Source organism: Vairimorpha necatrix, chromosome 6 (genome assembly GCF_036630325.1).
Source record: "Vairimorpha necatrix chromosome 6, complete sequence".
Taxonomy (NCBI): domain Eukaryota; kingdom Fungi; phylum Microsporidia; family Nosematidae; genus Vairimorpha; species Vairimorpha necatrix.
In genome coordinates, this window is record NC_088821.1 from 526,073 (window position 1) to 546,533 (window position 20,461).

The 20,461-nt window shown below is 29.7% G+C and overlaps 2 protein-coding genes across 2 annotated transcripts; both read left to right on the forward strand.

The window, feature by feature from the left end:
- Window positions 1–6,031: 6,031 nt before the first annotated feature.
- On the forward strand, window positions 6,032–7,045 carry VNE69_06104 (uncharacterized protein; the record flags this gene model as incomplete). Its single annotated transcript, XM_065473857.1, has 2 exons — window positions 6,032–6,521; window positions 7,038–7,045. 2 exons carry the CDS (start codon window positions 6,032–6,034, stop codon window positions 7,043–7,045), a joined length of 498 nt encoding a protein of 165 aa, XP_065329929.1.
- A 3,515-nt stretch (window positions 7,046–10,560) lies between these two features.
- On the forward strand, window positions 10,561–11,485 carry VNE69_06105 (reverse transcriptase domain-containing protein; the record flags this gene model as incomplete). The annotated part of the gene is made up of 3 exons (XM_065473858.1): window positions 10,561–10,757; window positions 10,901–11,274; window positions 11,322–11,485. 3 exons carry the CDS (start codon window positions 10,561–10,563, stop codon window positions 11,483–11,485), a joined length of 735 nt encoding a protein of 244 aa, XP_065329930.1.
- Between the last annotated feature and the right edge of the window lie 8,976 nt (window positions 11,486–20,461).

Below are 20,461 nucleotides of genomic sequence, written 5' to 3' on the forward strand. Positions count from 1 at the left end.
CCAAAGAATTTATTTTAATAACCGATGCATCTAATATAGGAATGGGAGCAATATTAGCTCAAGTAGACGCAAATGGCACAGAGAGGATGATATCGGCATACAGTAAAAGCTTTGACAAACATCAGTTGAATTATTCTGTATTAGACAAAGAACTTCTGGCCGTTGTAAAAGGAATAGAAAACTATCGGCACTATCTTGTAGGGAAAGAATTTATATTAAAGACCGACCATCGTGCGCTAGTTTATTTGTGGGAATGCAAGGACACGACCACAAGATTACTTAGATGGGCTATGAAACTTCAAGAATATAAGTTTAAAGTCGAATACATAAAAGGGGATTACAACGCAGCCGATGAATACTCGAGAGTTTGTAGCGTACATAAAGCGCGCGAAGAGAATATGAATATAACTGAAATAGAAAGACAGAATATTTTGAGAGAATATCATTTTACACTAGGACATGGATCAGCAAATAACATGAAAGCGATAATAAAAGAAAGATACTGGTGGAAGGGAATGTTCACTGATATAGATAACTATTACAACAAATGTTTAACCTGTTTAAAAGCGGGCGGTGAAAAAGTCAAAACTAAAAATAAAGTAATCGAAACAAAAAACCATAATGAACTGTGGGAAGTAGACCTAGTAGGTAGATTAAATGACAACGGTAAAACCAAATTTATAGTTATCTGTATAGATCACCATACTAAATGGATAAAGACGAAAATAATCAACCAGAAACCTCTGTAGAAATTATAAAAGTACTTGAAAAATTTATGAATAAGTCCAATGAAAAGCCCAATAGAATATTATCAGATTGTGGACTAGAATTTGCAAATACAAAGGTTTCAGATTGGGCCCAAAGGGTCGGTATTAAATGGGACTTCTCGTCCCCATTCCATCATCAGACCATTGGAGCTGTTGAACGTGTGATCCAAACATTTATGAACAAATTGAAAAAGCTTACCGATTTTGGAAAGAGACATTGGACAAAGCTGGTGAAGGTTGCAACTTTAGCCGTAAATTTATCTTATAACAGAGCTATTGGGACTTCACCATTCGTATATAAGGAAGGAAGATTACCAGAATTGAATATAGATAAAACGGATCAGGTAAAAAATACGACATATAGACACCCAATGTTAATTATACGACATTATTAAAAAATTAAAGATTCGGCGGATTAAGAAACAAAAAAAAACAGATAAAACAAAGATATTTATTCAAAGCACAGACAGTAACCCCAGTAAAACAGATATAGCGCGTTTTCTATATCTATTTTTAAACATAATTTCATCGAGATAATATTGCAGCAAGTCATGTTTTCTACCTTTCATTTTTTTTTATTATATTTTTGTTTCGACCAGTATGATTCTACATGTTGAGTATGAACTCCTGTATTTGGATTAACAAAATTAAGTGAATGAATACTGTGAGATGTTCAAAGCCTAACATTTCCAGGATTTTTTTGTAGGCAGCCCATTCATCGCTGTAAATAATAGTTCCACCTTTACGAACTGTTTTAATGATAGGTAATAGAGTTGCAGCAGATCTATTAGTTACGACTTTCATATATTCTTTTGCCGGTTTGAAGCTTGTATCGACAATACCGAATACTTACACTTGATTATTTGAAATACTACTAACATGGCTTTTCTGCTTGTGGCAAAATAAAGATTCGTCCAATTGGCATACAATTCCCTTTCCTCCTAACAAAATAGGGTCCAACAATAAGCTTTCTGAAACTAAAATACGCAATTTGGAGTATATTTTAGAAACTGTCTGTCGAGTGATTCCATAACTATTAGCAACTGATTTTATATTTGTATTTTCTAACCACAAAACTATAACGGTCCACACGTCTGATAAACTCAATTGAAAATCATAAAAAAAGGAATTTGTGCGTATGCTATAAGTCGAAAATGCTTTAACACACTTTGAATTATAACACACAAAAGCTCTTCCATCAATTACATCCTTCTTAACTCTTTCAGACATATATTCATCACAATTCTTACACTTTGAGCAAGAAAGTAATAAGTTTTTTCTTCTTAATATATCGATCACATAATCGACTTCAAAGGTTCTATGCTTAAAATTTGTTCCAATCTTGAAGTTCTGTTTCTCATTTTAAGGGTAAAAAATATTTTTAATGGGTAAAAAATACGACATATTATGTCGTATTGTTTTACCTGATTCGTTTAAAGTGCTTAGTTGAAATAGACGAGATATTGCTTGTTAAAATTAAAAACCATAACGGTAGAATCCTTCAATACCAGTTTTGGGCTGTACGTGGAGTAGTAAGAGGAGACAGCAATTCCTTTTTTTCAAACTGTGGAAATTCGATTAAGAACTACTCTTGTCGATTTAATAAAACGAAAAATCGCACCCTGTTCTACAATTATTACTGATTGTTGGTGCGGTTATTAAGGGGTTTCGGAACTATGTCCGGATTATAACTATTTACATTTAACTGTAAATCATAGCCAAAATTTAGTAAATGCAACAACAGGCGCTCATACCCGAACAATTGAGGGAATGTGGTCAGTAATTTATTGGGAGTTGCGCAAAGAAGGACTTGCCATGGTTCTTTAATGAATCTACTTCGAAAACTCTATATAGCTCGTTTTAAGTTAATTTATAGAGAATTACTACTTGAAAGAATGTTAAGCTTTTTTAAAGTTACAAATATATGGCTTTTAAATTACGATTTAGCGACTGAATTTGATGTTGAAATTGTAGGAAGAGTGACACATGTCAAATCCAACTGTGTCCATCTTCAGAGATTTGACATGTCTGTCTTTAAATATTTTATAATAAATAAACCCATGTTTTCACTCCAACAATTTGGCGACAAGGACAAGAACTTTCTCACTTTCAGAAATGAAGAGAAAGACAACCCACAGCAGTTCTTGGAGAACTTGCTAGAGGTGGGGAGGTTGCAGGAATACAGCGAGGGTAAGCTTATACTCCTTTTTAAAATGTCTCTAAAAGAAGAAGCAAGGGACTGGATTAACGCTCAGCCAATAGGACTAAGGCTTGATAAATTGATCGAGGGATTCAAAGGAAGATTTTTTAGCAATATACAATTGAAAATATCATATATATAAAAGAATTTTATTTAATTTTTTACCCCTCTTTTTTGTGACTTTGAAATTTCTAAACTACATATTTAATGCTTATTGTGTTATTATAATATCAAATATAAACTCATTGAAGGATTTTGACTATCATATGTGCGTATGCTATATATTAATGCATTTTTATTTTTATTATTATTTTTGTAAAACTCAGTTCCAAAATATCGTCAGAATCGTTTTTTAGAATTTATTTAACCCTTCTAGAAAAAATTCAAAAAAACATTAACCAAAGAAAAAGTTGAATATAAGTGTCATAAAATGAGCTTATAAAATCCCAAAATTATCTCATTATAATTTTTAAATGATTTGATTTCAACTTTACTCCTTATATGTTACTAAAAAGTATTTTTCAAAATCATGTTTTCTTCTTTTCAAATTCATTCATCATAAATTGGAAACTTAAGAAAATTAAAAGGGGAAATACATATTAAAAAACTAAACATTTAGATCCCGTTTTCAAAACGGGAAAGCATACGCTAGTCATCATATATATAAAAGAATTTTATTTAATTTTTTACCCCTATTTTTTGTGACTTTGAAATTTCAAAACGATACATTTTGTGCCTTTTACGTTAATATATTATCAAATATAGATTTAATGCTTTAATTTGATAATTTTAAGTGCGTATATTATATATTAATGCATATTAATTCATATTATTATTTTTGTAAAACTCAGTTCCAAAATATCGTCAGAATCGTTTTTTAGAATTTATTTAACCCTTCTAGAAAAATTTTAAAAATAATTGCCAAAAGAAGAAATTGAATATAAGTGTCATAAATTGAGCTTAAAAGTTCCCAAAATTATCTCATTATAACTATTAAATGTTTTTAGATCAAGTTTTTTTCTTATATGTTACTAAAAAGTATTTTTCAAAATCATGTTTTCTCCTTTTTAAATTCAGTTATCCCAAAAATGGAAACTCAACAAAATTCAAGGATCAAAGACATATTATCAAACTAAACATTTAGATCCCGTTTTCAAAAGGGGAAAGCATACGCTAGTCATATATATAAAAGAATTTTATTTAATTGTTTACCCCTATTTTTTTGTGGTTTTGTAAATCTCAAACTTCTTATTATAGCTTATTGTGTTATTAAAATAGTGTTTTCGGATTTAATGCTTTCGTTTGAATATCGTAAGTGCGTACACTATATATTAATGCATTTTTATTTTAATTCTTTGTTTTGTAAAACATAGTTCCAAAATATCATCAGAATCGTTTTTTAGAATTTATTTGACCCTTCCACGAAAAATTGTAAAAACATCTGAAATTTTTTTTTTGAATGTAAGTGTCAAATTTTGAACGTATAAACATAATAAAGTTATTAAATTAGATTTTATAGAATAATTTGATTTGAATTCTATATTCAAGTTTCGCATTGAAAATAATTTTAATGTGTTAAACATTGCATTCCCCTTTTAATTTCAAACCAAATATGACAACTTAAAAAAAAATTAAAGGTGGGACATATCATGAAACAAAACATTTAGATCCCGTTTTCAAAACGGGAAAGCATACGCTAGTCATCATATATATAAAAGAATTTTATTTAATTTTTTACCCCTCTTTTTTGTGACTTTGAAATTTCTAAACGATACATTTTGAGCCTTTTACGTTAATATAATATCATATATAGATTTAATGTTTTAATTTGATAATTGTAAGTGCATATATTATATATTAATGCATTTCCATTTTAATTCTTTGTTTTGTAAAACTCAGTTCCAAAATATCGTCAGAATCGTTTTTTAGAATTTATTTAACCCTTCTAGGAAAAATTCACAAAAATATTAACCAATAATGATTTTGAAGATAAGTGTCAAATTTTGAACGTAAAAACATAATAAAGTTATCAAATTAAATTTTATAGAATAATTTGATTTGAATTCTGTATTCAAGTTTTGTATTGGAAATAATTTAATGTTGTTGAAAATTGCATTTCCCCTTTCTTTTCAAACCAAATATGGAAATTCAAAAAAAGATAAAGGAGGTACATATTATAAAATAAACATTTAGATCCCGTTTTCAAAACGGGAAAGCATACGCTAGTCATATATATAAAAGAATTTTATTTAATTTTTTACCCCTCTTTTTTGTGATTTTGAAATTTCTAAACTTCTTATAATAGCTTTTTATCTTATTATAATATCAGATATAAACTCAATGAAATATTTTGACTATCGTAAGTGTGTATGTTATAAGTTGATACTTTTTTTGTTTTAATTATTATTTTTGTAAAACTCAGTTCCAAAATATCGTCAGAATCGTTTTTTAGAATTAATTTAACCCTTCTAGAAAAAATTCACAAAAATATTAACCAAAGAAAAATCGAATATAAGTGTCAAAAATTGAGCTTAGAATTCCATAAAATTATTTCATTGAGACTAATAAGTGTTTTTAACTCAACTTTACTCCTTCTATGTTACTAAAAAGTATTTTAAAAATCAAGTCTAAACTCTGTCAAATTCAATCATCCAAAATGGAAACTTTACAAAATTTAAGGATGAAAGACATATTCTAAACATTTAGATCCCGTTTTCAAAACGGGAAAGCATACGCTAGTCTATTGATAAACTTTCTTCTTTAAGATATCATGGGGTTTTTTATTAAATTATCTGGATAAGATGGCGGGATTGGCACGAAAAGGCAATGTCCCGGAATGTGTATTGATAGCTTTTACATTAAAAGGACTACCTAATGACATAGCAAACATTGTGTTTGTTGTTATTATTTAAAAATTTATATTTTTACCCCTCAATTTTATGAACAGTGAGCATGAAAACAAAATGGTGGAGAATGAAAAAGTAATTCCCATGACAAGAGAGCTTACAAAAAAAATGCCACTCTAGAGCTCAAAAGACTAGGAAATCTGTCTTATTTTAAAAGCATGAGTGATGAACAGAAGAGTGAGTTTATAATCAGCAGAGCTTGCCCTGAAATAATTGATTGGTATTGCAACCATAAGCAGAGAAAGGCGGCTTTCAATTGGAGTCGTTGGAAGGAAGAACTGGAGGAATTTTGCTCTCCTAATAAATTAGACATAGGATATGTGTTCCGTCTTAAACAGAAACCAGCCGAGACTATTTGTGAGTATATTAAACTGGTGGATGAAGCAGCCAGAGTTCATAAACTAAACAATGAAGATATAATAAAAATTATCTTAGCGGGAATGAAAGATGAGATCCCAGATGTAAAAAGAATAATAATTAGAAGTAAAGTAGTTGATGAAGTTCTATTTAGTGACATTAGACTGTTAGAAGGTACTTATCAAGCAGAAAAATTAAAGAAGGAAGAAAGAAGAAAAATTAAAAAGGAAAAAAAGGAATTAGAAAAGAAGGAACTTGAACTTAAGAAAGAGGAAATTAGAGAATTGAGAAGTATTTTAACACAACTTAAGATTTTGAAGCTTCAGGAACCAAAACAAATTACTTGTTACAATTGCGGAAAGTCGGGACATATATCCAGATACTGTAGGGCTCCAAGAGACAGTAAAAATAAATCATTTAAAAGAATATATAAAGTTCTTGAAGATGCCGAGAAGAAAGTGCAAGATTATATTAATAAAAATAATTCTGTTTATATCAATGGACTTTATTCGAGGCCACTCTAGATACAGGTTCTCACTATAATTTTATATCGAGGGCAGTTAAAAGAGTTTAAAAAGTTAAAACAAAAGTAACCATCAGAAAATGACTTTTAACACATGTTTGGATGAGCCTTTTATCATCGAAAAGCATGTTTTTCAAGAAATTGAATACCGAGGAAAGATTTTAAAAGAAAAGTTTTACATTTTACCCAAAGTAAGGGCAGAGAAAATTCTTGTTGGAAGAGAAACAATAAAAATTTTAATGGAAGAAAAGAGTGTTTACCAAGCAGAAATGAAAACGAAAGAGGGTATTAAAGTTGTGGAAAAGATTTATGATTTGACCAGAAAAATTGAGGCAGGAATTGATAATGCAGTAAACGAATTGTTAAAGAAAGGATATATTTCAGATTCTAAATCCACGTGGTTGAATAATATTAGACCAGTTATTAAACCAAATGGAAGCATTCGAGTTACAACTAATCTTGTTGCATTAAATAAATTAGTAGAGCAAGATCGACATTCCTTGCCTATTATAATATTATCCTAGTAAATTTAAAAGATATGAAATATTTTAGTAAAATTGATTTAAAAGATGGTTTCTTCCAAATTCCGCTTGCTAAATAAGACAGGCACAAAACTGCTTTCCGTGTTAGACATAGATTATACGGCGCTACTTCATTTTCTTGCCCCCCCCCTAAAAAAAACATCAATAAAAAGATACAAAATCGTGTTATTTTTCAAATCTAAACATTTTTTTTTGAGGGGGGCAAGAAAATGAAGTTAAGGTATTTTTTGTCGATTTGAAAATTTTTAAATGCCTCCTGCAGATTCCTCATTAAGGGGTTAAAAAATTTTAATTTTTTAATTCCTAATAAGAAATTTAAAGGAAGCTATCTGGGAGCTAAATATCTGCGAAGATGCGTGCTTTAGGCACAATGAAGCAGCAATTGATTTTTTTAGAAAATGGTCTTCTAAAAAAGATCGATTGCTTGCAGACATTGTTCGACATCAGAACGAACTGTTCTTATGAACATTAATGGATGTTCCGGCTAAATTGACGGTAAAGCTTTTCGTTGTGTTAATAAAAAGTGTAGTTCGAAGAGCTAACGTAAAAAAAAGTACGATGTTTAAAGGAATAAGCGTCCCATTTCACAAAATTCTTAAGCATTCTATTGCTGGGTATTTAATTATACTACTTACCAAGCAATAGATCTGTGCAAAATATGTGAAAATTCATATATTAAAATCAAGGATACAGTGATGGAAATCTTTGCTTCTAAAAGCGATGATAGCTATCAAATTGGAGGAACTTCTGTTCGTGTACAATTTGATGAAACCGCCATATGCAACGGGTTAATTGTATCTAATCCTTCTTCAACTTTGGATTCCATGCCTGGAATTCAATGGATTATAGGCGGCATAGTAGAAGGTAATTGTAGAGAATTTGTTCTTGAATTGCTACCGAATCGACAATCTGGTACTATTGAAGAGTTTTTTAGACACAGAGTAAAACGTGGCTCTATTATAATTTCTGATGGATACCCTTCATGCCCTCCAGCCTCTAGAAATTTTGAAAGTTAACATTACAAAGTAAATCATTCGCTTGGGTTTATAAATGCAGAAGGAGACCACACAAATAATATAGAAAATTTGTGGTCCTATTTGAAGAATGAGTATAGTTCGAGTTGGGCTTAAAAGACATAGGATTAATTTATTTCTAAAAGAATTTGCTTGGAAAAAAAGAAAAATCAATCATTTTAATAATGATGATCATAGGTGTGCTTATATAAAAATTTTAAAACTTCGTAGGTTAGAATAAATAAAATTTCTTCTAAATAATTTTTTTTTCTAGGGGGGGGCAAGAAAATGAAGTAGCGCCGATTATACGAATGGAATGTAATGCCCATGGGTTTTAGAAATGCCCGGCCATTTTTCAAAGGCACATGGATAGAGTTTTGGCCGATGAAATAGGGAAATCATGTTATGTTTACGTGGATGATATTTTGATTTTTAGTAAAGATGAAACAGAACATATAGCAGTTTTAAGAAATATTATCGATATTTTAGAGAGAAACAAGTTAGAGCCAAATGGGGAAAAGACAATCTATAAACAAGAAAAGGTCGAATTTTTATGCCATATAATAAGTCAAAATAAAGTTTATCCAAAGAATTCTGTTACACAGGGCATTGACAATACGGAAACTCCCCGAGATAGAAAGCAATTACAAGAATTCTTGGGTCTTATTAATTATTATAGGAAATTTATTAAAGGATTGCAATTATTGGAGCACCCTTATATGACTTATTACAGGAAAAGAAAAAATATATATGGGACGAAGGTGCCAAAAAAGCATTTGAAGCATTAAAAGGGAAACTAAAGCGAAATCGAAAAAAAATCAACCTGACTTTAATAAGCCTTTTCAATTTGAAACAGACGCTTCTAATCATGGTATAGGAGCAATTTTATCACAAACTAATGAGAACGGGAGATACCCAATAGCTTTTGCCTCAAGAAGATTGAAGGAGCTGAAAAGAAGTACAGCATTTCAGAAAAATTTTTTTTAGCAATCTTATGGGGACTTGAACATTTTAAGTATTTTGTGTATGGACACAGGTGAATGTAATTACGGACCACAAAGCGTTAGAGGTTATTAATAAAGGAGATATTGCATGCCCGAGAATTCAAAGGTGGTTAGATAGGTTAAGCATGTTTGACTATGTTATCAAGTATAAAAAGGAAACGAGATGGTACACGTGGATTGCCTAAGTAGAAATACCACAAATATAGAGTCGGAAAAGGAAATGGAGAATAACAGGGTTGTAGAGGTAAATTACGTTATAATCAAGGAATGTAGGCAAAGGAAATTTATAAGTAGAATCCATGAAGAATGTCTACACAATGGCGAAAAGACGATTAAACATAAACTACTTTTACAAGGTATTAATTTTAAAAATATGGATAAAATAATAAAGGAAGAGATTTCTAAATGTGTTATATGCAAACAATATAATCCAAAAAAGAATAAAAAATTTGTTTTTGTAACGGCCCAAGAAGTAGGGGGAAAGGTAGCCATAGACATAATCGGACCAGTAGAAAACCGTTATATAATATCTGGGATCGATTACTTCACAAGAAAAGGATTTGCCAAGATTATAGGCAGTAGGCAGGATAGTAATGTTCTTAATTTCGTGAAAGAACTTCATAAAGATTTAAAAATCCAGATGCTAATTTTAGATCAGTCTAGAGAAAATCTGAGCAACAAAATCCAAGACTTTGCCAGAGAACAGAAATTCGAACTGCATTATACCTCCCCGTTCCATCATCAATCTGGTGGACGGGTTGAAAGATTTAACAGAACGTTGCAAGACTTGATATATAAAAATAAAAATGATAGCCTTCTTACTAATAAAGTAATTAAAGCGGTAAAGGTATATAATGAGTCATATCACACTGGGATAGAGATGACCCCAGAAGAAGCGGTGAAAGAAGAAAATCATCAAAAATTAAGAGAAATACAATTCAAAAAAAGAATTAAATTCAATAAAAAGAACTCCAACAAAGAGAGAGAGGAAATATTTAAAAATGGAGATATTGTTTTAATTAAAGAAGAAGCAGGCTTGACTAAAGGTAAGCCCAGATTTAAAGCTAGAGGAATAATTGTTAGTAATGCAGGTGAAAGTTCATACAACATTAAGGTGAAAAAATAGATAATCAAAAGACACGCCTCACAACTTAAGTTAATTATAGACGAGCTTTCCTCTTGACCAGTGGGATGTTGTTATTATTTAAAAATTTATATTTTTACCCCTTAATTTTATGAACAGTGAGCATGGAAACAAAAGTGTTAATAAACAATAAGGATTCTTTATCATGGGAGTACATTTACAGAGCTTTGAGGAATGTGAAATGCGAAAATGTACCAAGATATACAGAAGTAGCGCGAGGAGAGCAAATGGAGGTGGATGCGATTAGGAGAAAGGTATCCCAGAAAAAGAATTGGAAAATGGAGAAGAAAGAAAAAATTAGGTGCTTTATTTGCGGACAAAAAGGCCATATAGTTGCTCAATGCAGATTTAATAGCCTCAGGAAGAATGTGAGAGAAATGGAGAAAGTGGAAGTAGATAAAGAATGTGATTCCAATAAAATTTTTTTTACTATTCCCTTTCAAGATTTAATGACACTAGAGTAACACTTAAGGCCGCATCATTGAATAATTCTGAAGCAAAATTTAAAGTACTGATCGATACAGGAGCAGATTTAAATCTGATTAGACCAGAATTGTTACTAAATAAAACTATTGTTAGTCCGTCAAAACAACAACTTAGAGCAGCGAACGGGTCAAAGATAAAAATTATTGGGGAAACGGTAGCTAAGATTAAAATAGAAGGGATGATTTTTGAAGATAATTTTATTATAACAAGAGATATTACAATTCCATGTATCATAGGACATGGGCTACTTGATAAATACAAAGTAACTTTAAAATTTGGAGATAATAGAATGGAGCTTAAATCCGTGTTAATGGCAAAGGGTAAAGCCATAGGTTACCACAAGATCATCATTAAAGAGGATAAACCAATACTAACACAGTTATACAATTAGGTGGCGCAAAAGAGGACATAGCCTCTAAAATAGTAAAAGAATATCTGGACTTGGGAATCATAAGGCCAAGTGAAAGTGCATGGAGAAGTCCAATTATTATTGTTCCAAAAAGAATGGGGCTCACATGTTATGTGTGGACTATAGAAGGCTGAATGATGCGACGATTAAAGACGCGTACCCAATGCCAAATGTAGAAGAATTCATAAATGTGTGGTATTATCCACATGTCAAGAAAATCATTTTTTCTGATAAAAACTTTTTCTAGAAAAAATGAATTTTCTAGAATTTTATTTTTTATAAATATTTATTTTTGAAAAGAAGGGCATGAGCTACGAGAAGAGAAGTCATAAGCAAAGCTATGACAGGTCAAAACTTAACAAAGACCAATACAGGCCAGAAGAGCCTATAATAAAAAATTATTTAGAAATGTATTTTAAACTGGGCAAAGTCCCCAGTAATAACGTCAAAATGCATTAGAAGGTGCTAGTTACTTTACAAAATTGAATGTAGAATTGGGATATCATCAAATTGATATGGCGCCTTGTGATATAGAAAAGACAGCCTTCGCCTGTAGAGAAGGATTATTTGAATTTACTTAAATGCCATTTAGGCTTGTCAATGGACCAGCTACATTTCAACGTGTCATGAACAATATCTTAAAAGAATTCTTATTTAAATTTGTTGTAGTATATATGGATGATATACTAATTTATAGTAAATCGGAAGAAGACCATAAGAGAGATGTTAAAAGAGTATTAGAAAACTTAAATCAGTAGGACTTAGGTTGGATAAAGAGAAGTGCGAATTTAATAAGACCCACTTAAAAATTTTAGGACACGTTATATCAAAGGAGGGAATAAGTGTTGACGAAGAAAGAGTTAAAAGCATTCAAGAATTGCCAGTTCCTAAGAGTAAGAAGAAATTACAATCTTTGTTGGGGCTATACAATTATTGCTCTAAATTTATAAAAAATAGTCATAGAGTGGTTAGTCCACTATTCGATATAATAAGACTCAAGAACGAGGAAGCGGATAGCTTCTGGAAAAATGCAGAGAATGATAAGGAATACTGCAAGGCAATAGAAGAGGTAAAACGGGCTATGAGGAGAACGGCCTTATTGACGATACCAAATTTAAAAGATAAGTTTATTTTTACTACAGATGCATCGAATGAGGGATGCGGGGCCACATTGGCGCAAATGTGTGACGGAAAAGAAAAGATTATATCTTATTACAGTTCTTTACATTCCAAGACAGAAAAAAACCATTTCACTACTGAGCAATAATTGCTGACAGTAACAAAATCTATTCAATACTTCAGAGAATATTTATTTTTTAGGGAAATTTACACTAAAAACGGAACATCAGGCTTTGAAATATATATTTAAGTCTAGGAATGTCTAAGCTAGGTTGGCTAGATGGTCATTACTGTTACAAGAATATGATTTCGATATTGAATACATTACAGGACCATCAAACTATACAGACCACTTAAGCAGAGAATTTGAGAAACAGAAGGAGACTGTTTTAGAAGTAAATACAATACAAAAGAAAATAATTAAAAAGAAAGGACTTTAGTGCTATTGAAATTTTACCATGATCTATTAGGTCATGGATCAAAACAAAATATGAAATATAATATTGGTCGAAAATTTACTTGGAAAAATATAGGCAGAGACATAGAAAACTACGTAGATAATTGTGAGATTTGTCAAAAAGAACTACCCTAGAGGAAATTTAGTGACATTGTGCCATTTGTAACAAAGACTATTGGCGAAATTTGAAAAGTAGACATAGTAGGGCCCTTGAGAGAAAGCGAGCAAGGGTATAAATTCTTATTGACAATCATTGACCACTTTTCTAAAATTGCAGAGGTAGTGCCCATTTATACGAAAGACATGAACACAATTATTATTTGGTAGATAAACATATAGTCAGGAAGTATGGTATTCCAAAGGCCATTTTATCCGATAATGGTAAAGAATTAAAAAATAATATCTGTGAGGAATATTCGTAGACCAAAAAATTCATCTGGAAATATGATTCCCCTTATAAACCTACAACCACGGGGCTTGTTGAGAAGTTTAACAGAACAATAGCCATAAAATTAAGGAAGGTTACAGAATTCGGTAAATTTGATTGAACAAAATGTGTCCCTAAAGTAGTCAGAGCCTATATGCAATCATATCATAGGGCTATAGGGTGTGCAACAATAGAACTCTTAACAGGAATAGTTCCAAATAAGTTAGATATGCAAGAAGGAATGCATTTAACAAAGCATAGGAAAGAGTTTTAAGAGCAAGCAATTAAGAACTTGGAGGTTTACAGACGAGAATACGACACGAGTAAAAAGACCAACTCCACGGATAAAGATGCCATTAAGGTGGGAGATAGAGTTTGGTATTATTTAATTTTACCGTTCCGAGGAAAACTTGAACCAAAATGGGAAAAAGTAACGGTCGTAGAACTGCGATTTAATTCATTTATGGTGTTACTAGATAATGGCAAAACAGTTATGGCAAGTCTAAACCATGTTAAGCTTTTAAAGGTAGGGTAGTGTAGGGAGAGTGACACATGTCAAATCCAACTGTGACCATCTTGAGAGATTTGACATGTCTGTCTTTAAATATTTTATAATAAATAAACCCATGTTTTCTCTCTGTGATGTACATTGCTACATCACATGAACAGATGTCAAATATGTCATCTGTCACTGATGTCCAAAGACATGTCAAGCATTTCAAGTTACATGTCAAGATGAGTCACACAAACAAACAAACAAACGAAAGTTGCATGGTCGTTACTACATTCGTAAGTACGCCAATGTTTGTAGGTTAGTGTTGACAAGAATCTTTAAATTAAAAATAAACTATAAAAGAAAGTCTGTCTGTGAAGGGTATGGAATATATAGAATCCAAGAGAGAGACTAAAACCATCAATAAACATATTTACATTAAAAACTATTTAGAGAGATATTATAAAAATGGCCATGTACCCCGGATACATGACACACTCCAACAAAAATAATTGAATAAATTTTAGATTTGTCTTTTTTTATTTTCCCCCCCTTTTTAAGAGGGGGGGGGTAACATCGCAACTTAACCGAATGGAATAAATAGGACGAACACTTTTAATGCCTTCTTTAGTTCCTCTGTCTCACAAAATACCAAAAAGCGATGTAAAATCATCATCTTTTTTGATTCAAAAGAAATTCCAAAGTCTCTTTATATAATTTTTTTATATTTACTTTTTTTAATTTTAAATGCAGGTTTCAGACGGCCATGTACCGATTAAAGTATATAAAGAAATTCTAAAATGTTGGATTTTAATATCGAATCAATATTCGATTTTGTAGTATCTTTCTGATTTAATTTAATTTTTAAATTCTAATTCGTATAATTATATGTACAACGATCGTTAGCTATCATTTCTTTGTTTTTATTCTTTGAAAAATTAAAAATGATACGAAATAAACAATAAACATTCATTGTGTATTGTATGTTATAAAAAATAACATACATATAGTTACAACATTAAAGATTCATCAGAAATTTTGACATAAAAATATCATAGATGTACAGATCTCAATAATTAACTAAAATTTGTTGTGACAACTAGCATAATAATTTTTTTAAATAGAATTAAGGATATATACAGACAATATCAACTAGGTGCGGAAATTGTTTTTTATAACATAACTTATTTTACTTTCGTTATCATTATAAAAAACATGACTTGTCATATTTGTCCTTTTAAATTTATATCTAAATTATAATCTTTTGTATCGATAAATTTGTTTCATTGTTTATGTTTGTGTGCGATATTGTTTATGTTTCATTGTAAGATTGTTTGAGATTGTTTGCAATATTGTTTATGTTTTATTTGTAAAATTTATTAAGTTTGATCATTAAAGAGTTACTTAAACAAACAAATAAAACTATAAGAAAAGAAAAAATTTGACCCCAATATGTTTTTCGTGAACTTGCTTATTCTTTTCATTAAAACAATAAGACCACTTACTGCTGTCATTGCAGAAGAAACATGCGAACAAATACCAGAAGACATTTGTAAGGCTGTAGGTAGACGAGGGGTTGTAGCAAATTCTACAAATATCAATGCAATGGTAAACTTATTAAATAAGATGAACATTGAAAAGGCCTATGTGTTTGGGTGGGAGATTGCCTAGAGACTATGGTATTGTATTCTAATGGAGCTCTTGTCCCATACATCAAAGACAGAATCAGTAGTAAATACGCAATGTGCATAGGAGATTGTCCATGTAGACCTAAAATACTAGGTGAATCTACAAAAGAATGTTGTGCTTTTTTGGAAGAGAGACCTAAATCATGTTGCGGAACAAAGAATGTAGAATCCAAGACCTGTTGTAGATCAGATAAAAGGGCCGAAAGTCTATGCTCGTGCAATCAGATGCTAGTCAATAAATCTCGTTTTACAATGAAAAGCCAACCCCACGTGTCGTGTTGAAATACGAAATCACAACATCATTCTGTAACATTAAAGATCATGAAGGTGAAATAGCAGAATCCAAAAAGTGTTTTCTAACTCAAGAAGCAGCGCCTTGTCAATTTAAAAGATATAAAGGTTCATGTTGTTACATTGACAAGAGATTGTGCTGTAAACAGACACGACCGAGAGCTTGCACCAATGATCGTAAAAATAATTGTAGATGTCATTTAAATAAAAGGCCGTGCTGCAGTTATGATTATAAACAGCATTGTTTTAAAACAAAAAGGTGTTGTATTGATAAAAACTCATACAATGATAAGTATCATAAGCGACGCCCTTGTGATAATGAACACTACGAAGAATCTCATGGATCAAGACAAGAAAGCGAGTCTTCTTCAGACATTTATATTCAGAGCTCGGAAGAATATTGTGACGTGAAAATAAATAATTGCTTAGTACCTCCTACTATCGAACATAATGAATATTTTCAAGAATTATTTTATGCCGATGAAGAAAGAAAAAATAAAACGACGACAATAAAATCAAAATCTTTCGAATATAAGTCGGTCGAAGATGAAAATATTTCTTTAGCAGAAAATGAATACACATATCAACACACAAAAAAAGAAATAGTCATTGACAAATGTGATGGTAAACTGTTGAAAATTCCTAGAAAATTATATGATTCATTCCTCATCTATCAAATTACTAGTAAACTCAGTTCCAAGCATCGTATGCCCATGTGTCTATATATCACTGATGATGATTTATTATTCGTGATGATAAATCATAAGATGTATCACGTAGACATAACATGTAGAAAGTTAGTACTTGAAGAAGTATGTAATAAAGATAGGGAAATGCTTCAATTGCATCTCATAAGATTTATAAATTAAATAAATGCTTAGTGTAACATATTTTCTCAATACACAAAAAACCACTTTTCTTTAACACTTCTTTTTTTTTCTAATATATTACTATTAAAGTAATGACTTTAAAGTTTGAATTTGAATCTTATAATAATGGGTCTTTGTAAAAAAAACTCATGTCTTTTACAAGCGTGAAATATGCATTATTTATTTTTTATGAAAATTATATTAATAGAGTTTATTTCTAAATGAAATTAACTCGAACAAATATAATAATACTAATCTACACAAAAACTTCGTTTAGATTATTTTAAACTAAAATTTATCTTAATCATCATTATTTTTTTTTCTTGGATTATATACTTATATAATCATTCTTTTGTTGTAGAAGGTCCCCGTATTATTAGACGTGAAATTTTATGAGTTATGGAAGATATAGAAATAATATATTTATTTCAAATCATCAAAATGTATTTTGTTATTGACAATTCATTATATACAGTAATATAGCAAAGAAATTTTTAGTTATAATTCGCATTGAATGGGTCCTGCGATATATTTATTGATATATTTTGTAGAGACCAGGGCATAATCATATCATGAGACTTAAAAGCATCGGTATTAGAGTATAGTTTTTTGTACTTACAAATTGGGATATGATACATAAAGAATAATTCCACCTTTAGATCATTTTTACTATAAGTCGGTTCTTTAGCGGATTAACAAACTCTGATTGAACTTTCTATTTTTATACAAACCCATTTTTGTGGCTATAAAGTCAATGATGGCATTATACTTTTTATATATCTACTTCTACTATATTACACCAATAATGTTAAATGGTTTTTATTTTTTTCGTGTTTTAAACACACCAATTTTATAACTTTATACTTATTGTGTCATTAAGATTTAATCTAGTTGAGATTCTCAAACTGATTTTTCGAAGAGCATGTACTATATATTTATACATTTTTATTCGAAGTATGTTTTGTAAAACTTAAATCCAATATATCATAAAGACATTTTTTAGAATTTTTTTAACATTTCCACAAAAAAAAAAACGAAAACATATTACTCATAAAAATGTGCATAATAAATATAAAAAATTGAACCTAAAACATTTAGAAGATACCCCATTATTGTTTTTAAGTTGGTGTGATTCAATTTTCTATTTCAGTTTTGCTTAGATGTAATTTCTACTTTTTTAGAAACCATGATTTTTCCTTTTTAAATTCACCCAACATAGGTCGAAGTTCATATAAAAAAAACCGATGAACGAATCAAGTTGATAGCATTAAAAAAAAATGCATACGCTAGTGTACTTTTAAAATATTGTGAAAAAACAATAATCAAAAATTAATACAATAATACTATCATAAAAAAAAATATGAAAATAACAAATTGAAAATTTATCCAGGAGTTTTCAAATTTTTTAAAAGGATGCAAAGGTCTTATTGAAGATGATGAAAGTCGAGTTGTACAAAGGGAATTAAAATACTAGTAACTGGAGTGTCTTACACGATTATTAATTTTATATGATGAATAATGACTACTTTATTCAAGAAAAACTTTATAATATGAGAAAATGCATAAATGTTTTATGTAAATAGATATTGGAAGTCCAACATAACGTGTTTATGTTTGTCTGAAAAATACATTGTACTGTCCATGTTTCTAAAACATAAATTTTAAAAAATAATCGAATCGGCTCTGTATGTCTAAAAAAATTTAGATAAAAAAGATATTGCTGTAATTTTATTTCGGAAAGATTTTTAACACGAACCACATAAATCTGAACTCAAATAGGAAGTTTAAGCATCATATTAAATGCCCGAAACCGATAGGGTGCTTATACAAACAACTATGTACATTCTGTCATTGTTTTTTACTTCTTCGTATTTCAATGTATTGATATGTTACACAAAAGCCAAATATCTATAATATAATTAATGCCAATAAAGAAATAATCCAGAAAAAAATTATAATTTATTATATAAAAATTCAAGCGTCAAATTCTACGTATAATGTAACATATAGACGTATAAATAAGAAAAACATGGAATTTACATTTTATGTGGCGTAAAATTACGCATAAAATGAAATTAATTATAGTTCTAAATTAAGTATTGATTATTTTTCAATAATAAATACCTAAAAACATTTTAGATAGGTTTTTATTTAAATAAAAAAATCAGAATCTGCTAGTGTTTTATTAGAAATCAAAACCCAGTTGTAAATCTATATTTCATACATTGCAACAAAAAGAAAAATGATTCAATGATTTATTAAATATTATAACCATATTTAGTTGTCATTGTTTATAGCAAAAATAAATAAAGCTTATAGAAAACTTATGAACTGTAAAATACGTAATATTTTATTAACCAAACAGCTACAGTAAATATGCTGTTAGGCTAAGCTAGAAGACTGTACTGAGGCATTATACAGACAAAATTACTCAAAATGAATTTGGAACCCAGGCAGAAATTATATAATAAGGTACGGAAACGGAAATAATCATTGAAGCCCGATTCTAGGGGGTTTTCGGGTCGCACCCCCAAAACATCTAAAGCCATAAGACAATTTTCAATTTAAATATTTTTTATTTCACTAATTTAATGCAAAAATTATTTTCATATTTTTAATTTTTAGTCGAAATCTATTTATTTCATATTTATACGACTGTTTTTGATAAAGAAAATTTTCTTTATTAAATCAAGAGCTCATTCTCTAAAAAAAATTATTGTTTTCTTTTTTAGACATTAAAATTCCTTTGTTTATATTTGTATGATATTTTCATAATTTTTTGTTAGAGACAATATATCCTGATAGACACAAAGACGTTTGACAAATTCAGAAACATAATCTTAACAAATTTTAATTGAAGTTTTCACTAAACGGGGATTACTTGTAAATATTGTTAATTACAGTCAAACTAAATAGATACACGAGAGTTTAAATAATTTAATGTTATTCTTAAGTTTTTAAATAGTTTTAAAACATATATATCAATGAAAAACTCAATATTTTAGAAATATATGTCTTTTTATAATTTCTTGCTATAGTATCCGATCAAATATTGACGAAACATATTTTTACAAGTAGAGATTTGTTTGTTTGCATAAATCATTAAAAACATTTATAAAGAAGGGATGAGAAATTACTTAAAAAAATTTACAATTCTCGTAACAGCTACATCGATTTCCCACGTTAGTTATATACAGTTACAACCCCTCTTAAAGTAAAATTATATGTAAATGTCTTAAAAATTATCCCTCAAAAAAAATATTAATCTTTTTGTCGCGGCCAAATAAGGGGCCTGGTCATGATGGTATGTTGATTTATAATTTTTTTATGTGTTTCATCGTTTTATATATTAATTTTGTGGCTCAATGTTCATATTTTAGAAAATCCACTACTTTTGTTTGTATTTATCAAAAGCTAACAAAATATACCTGTATAATTTTATATTTTTGTAGGGCTACTATCATGTCATAATGACATATCACATAAAATAAATCTGTCAAACATCTTATCACTGACTGGGAAACGTCGATAAATAAACAAAAATATTTTTAGAGATATATTTATAATGTACGATACAAACAATTAGTATTCTTGTTAAACAAATTGTCATGTCCTCAAAACCATGACATCTGTGTTTTACTGTGTTAAAACTTTAATCAGTAAAACACTGCCCCGAACGAATAGTCTAAGGCGGTGATCTCTAACGATCGGACATGAAACGTTATGTTTCATAAATAAATATAAATAGTCCAAAAAAGTTTGAAGA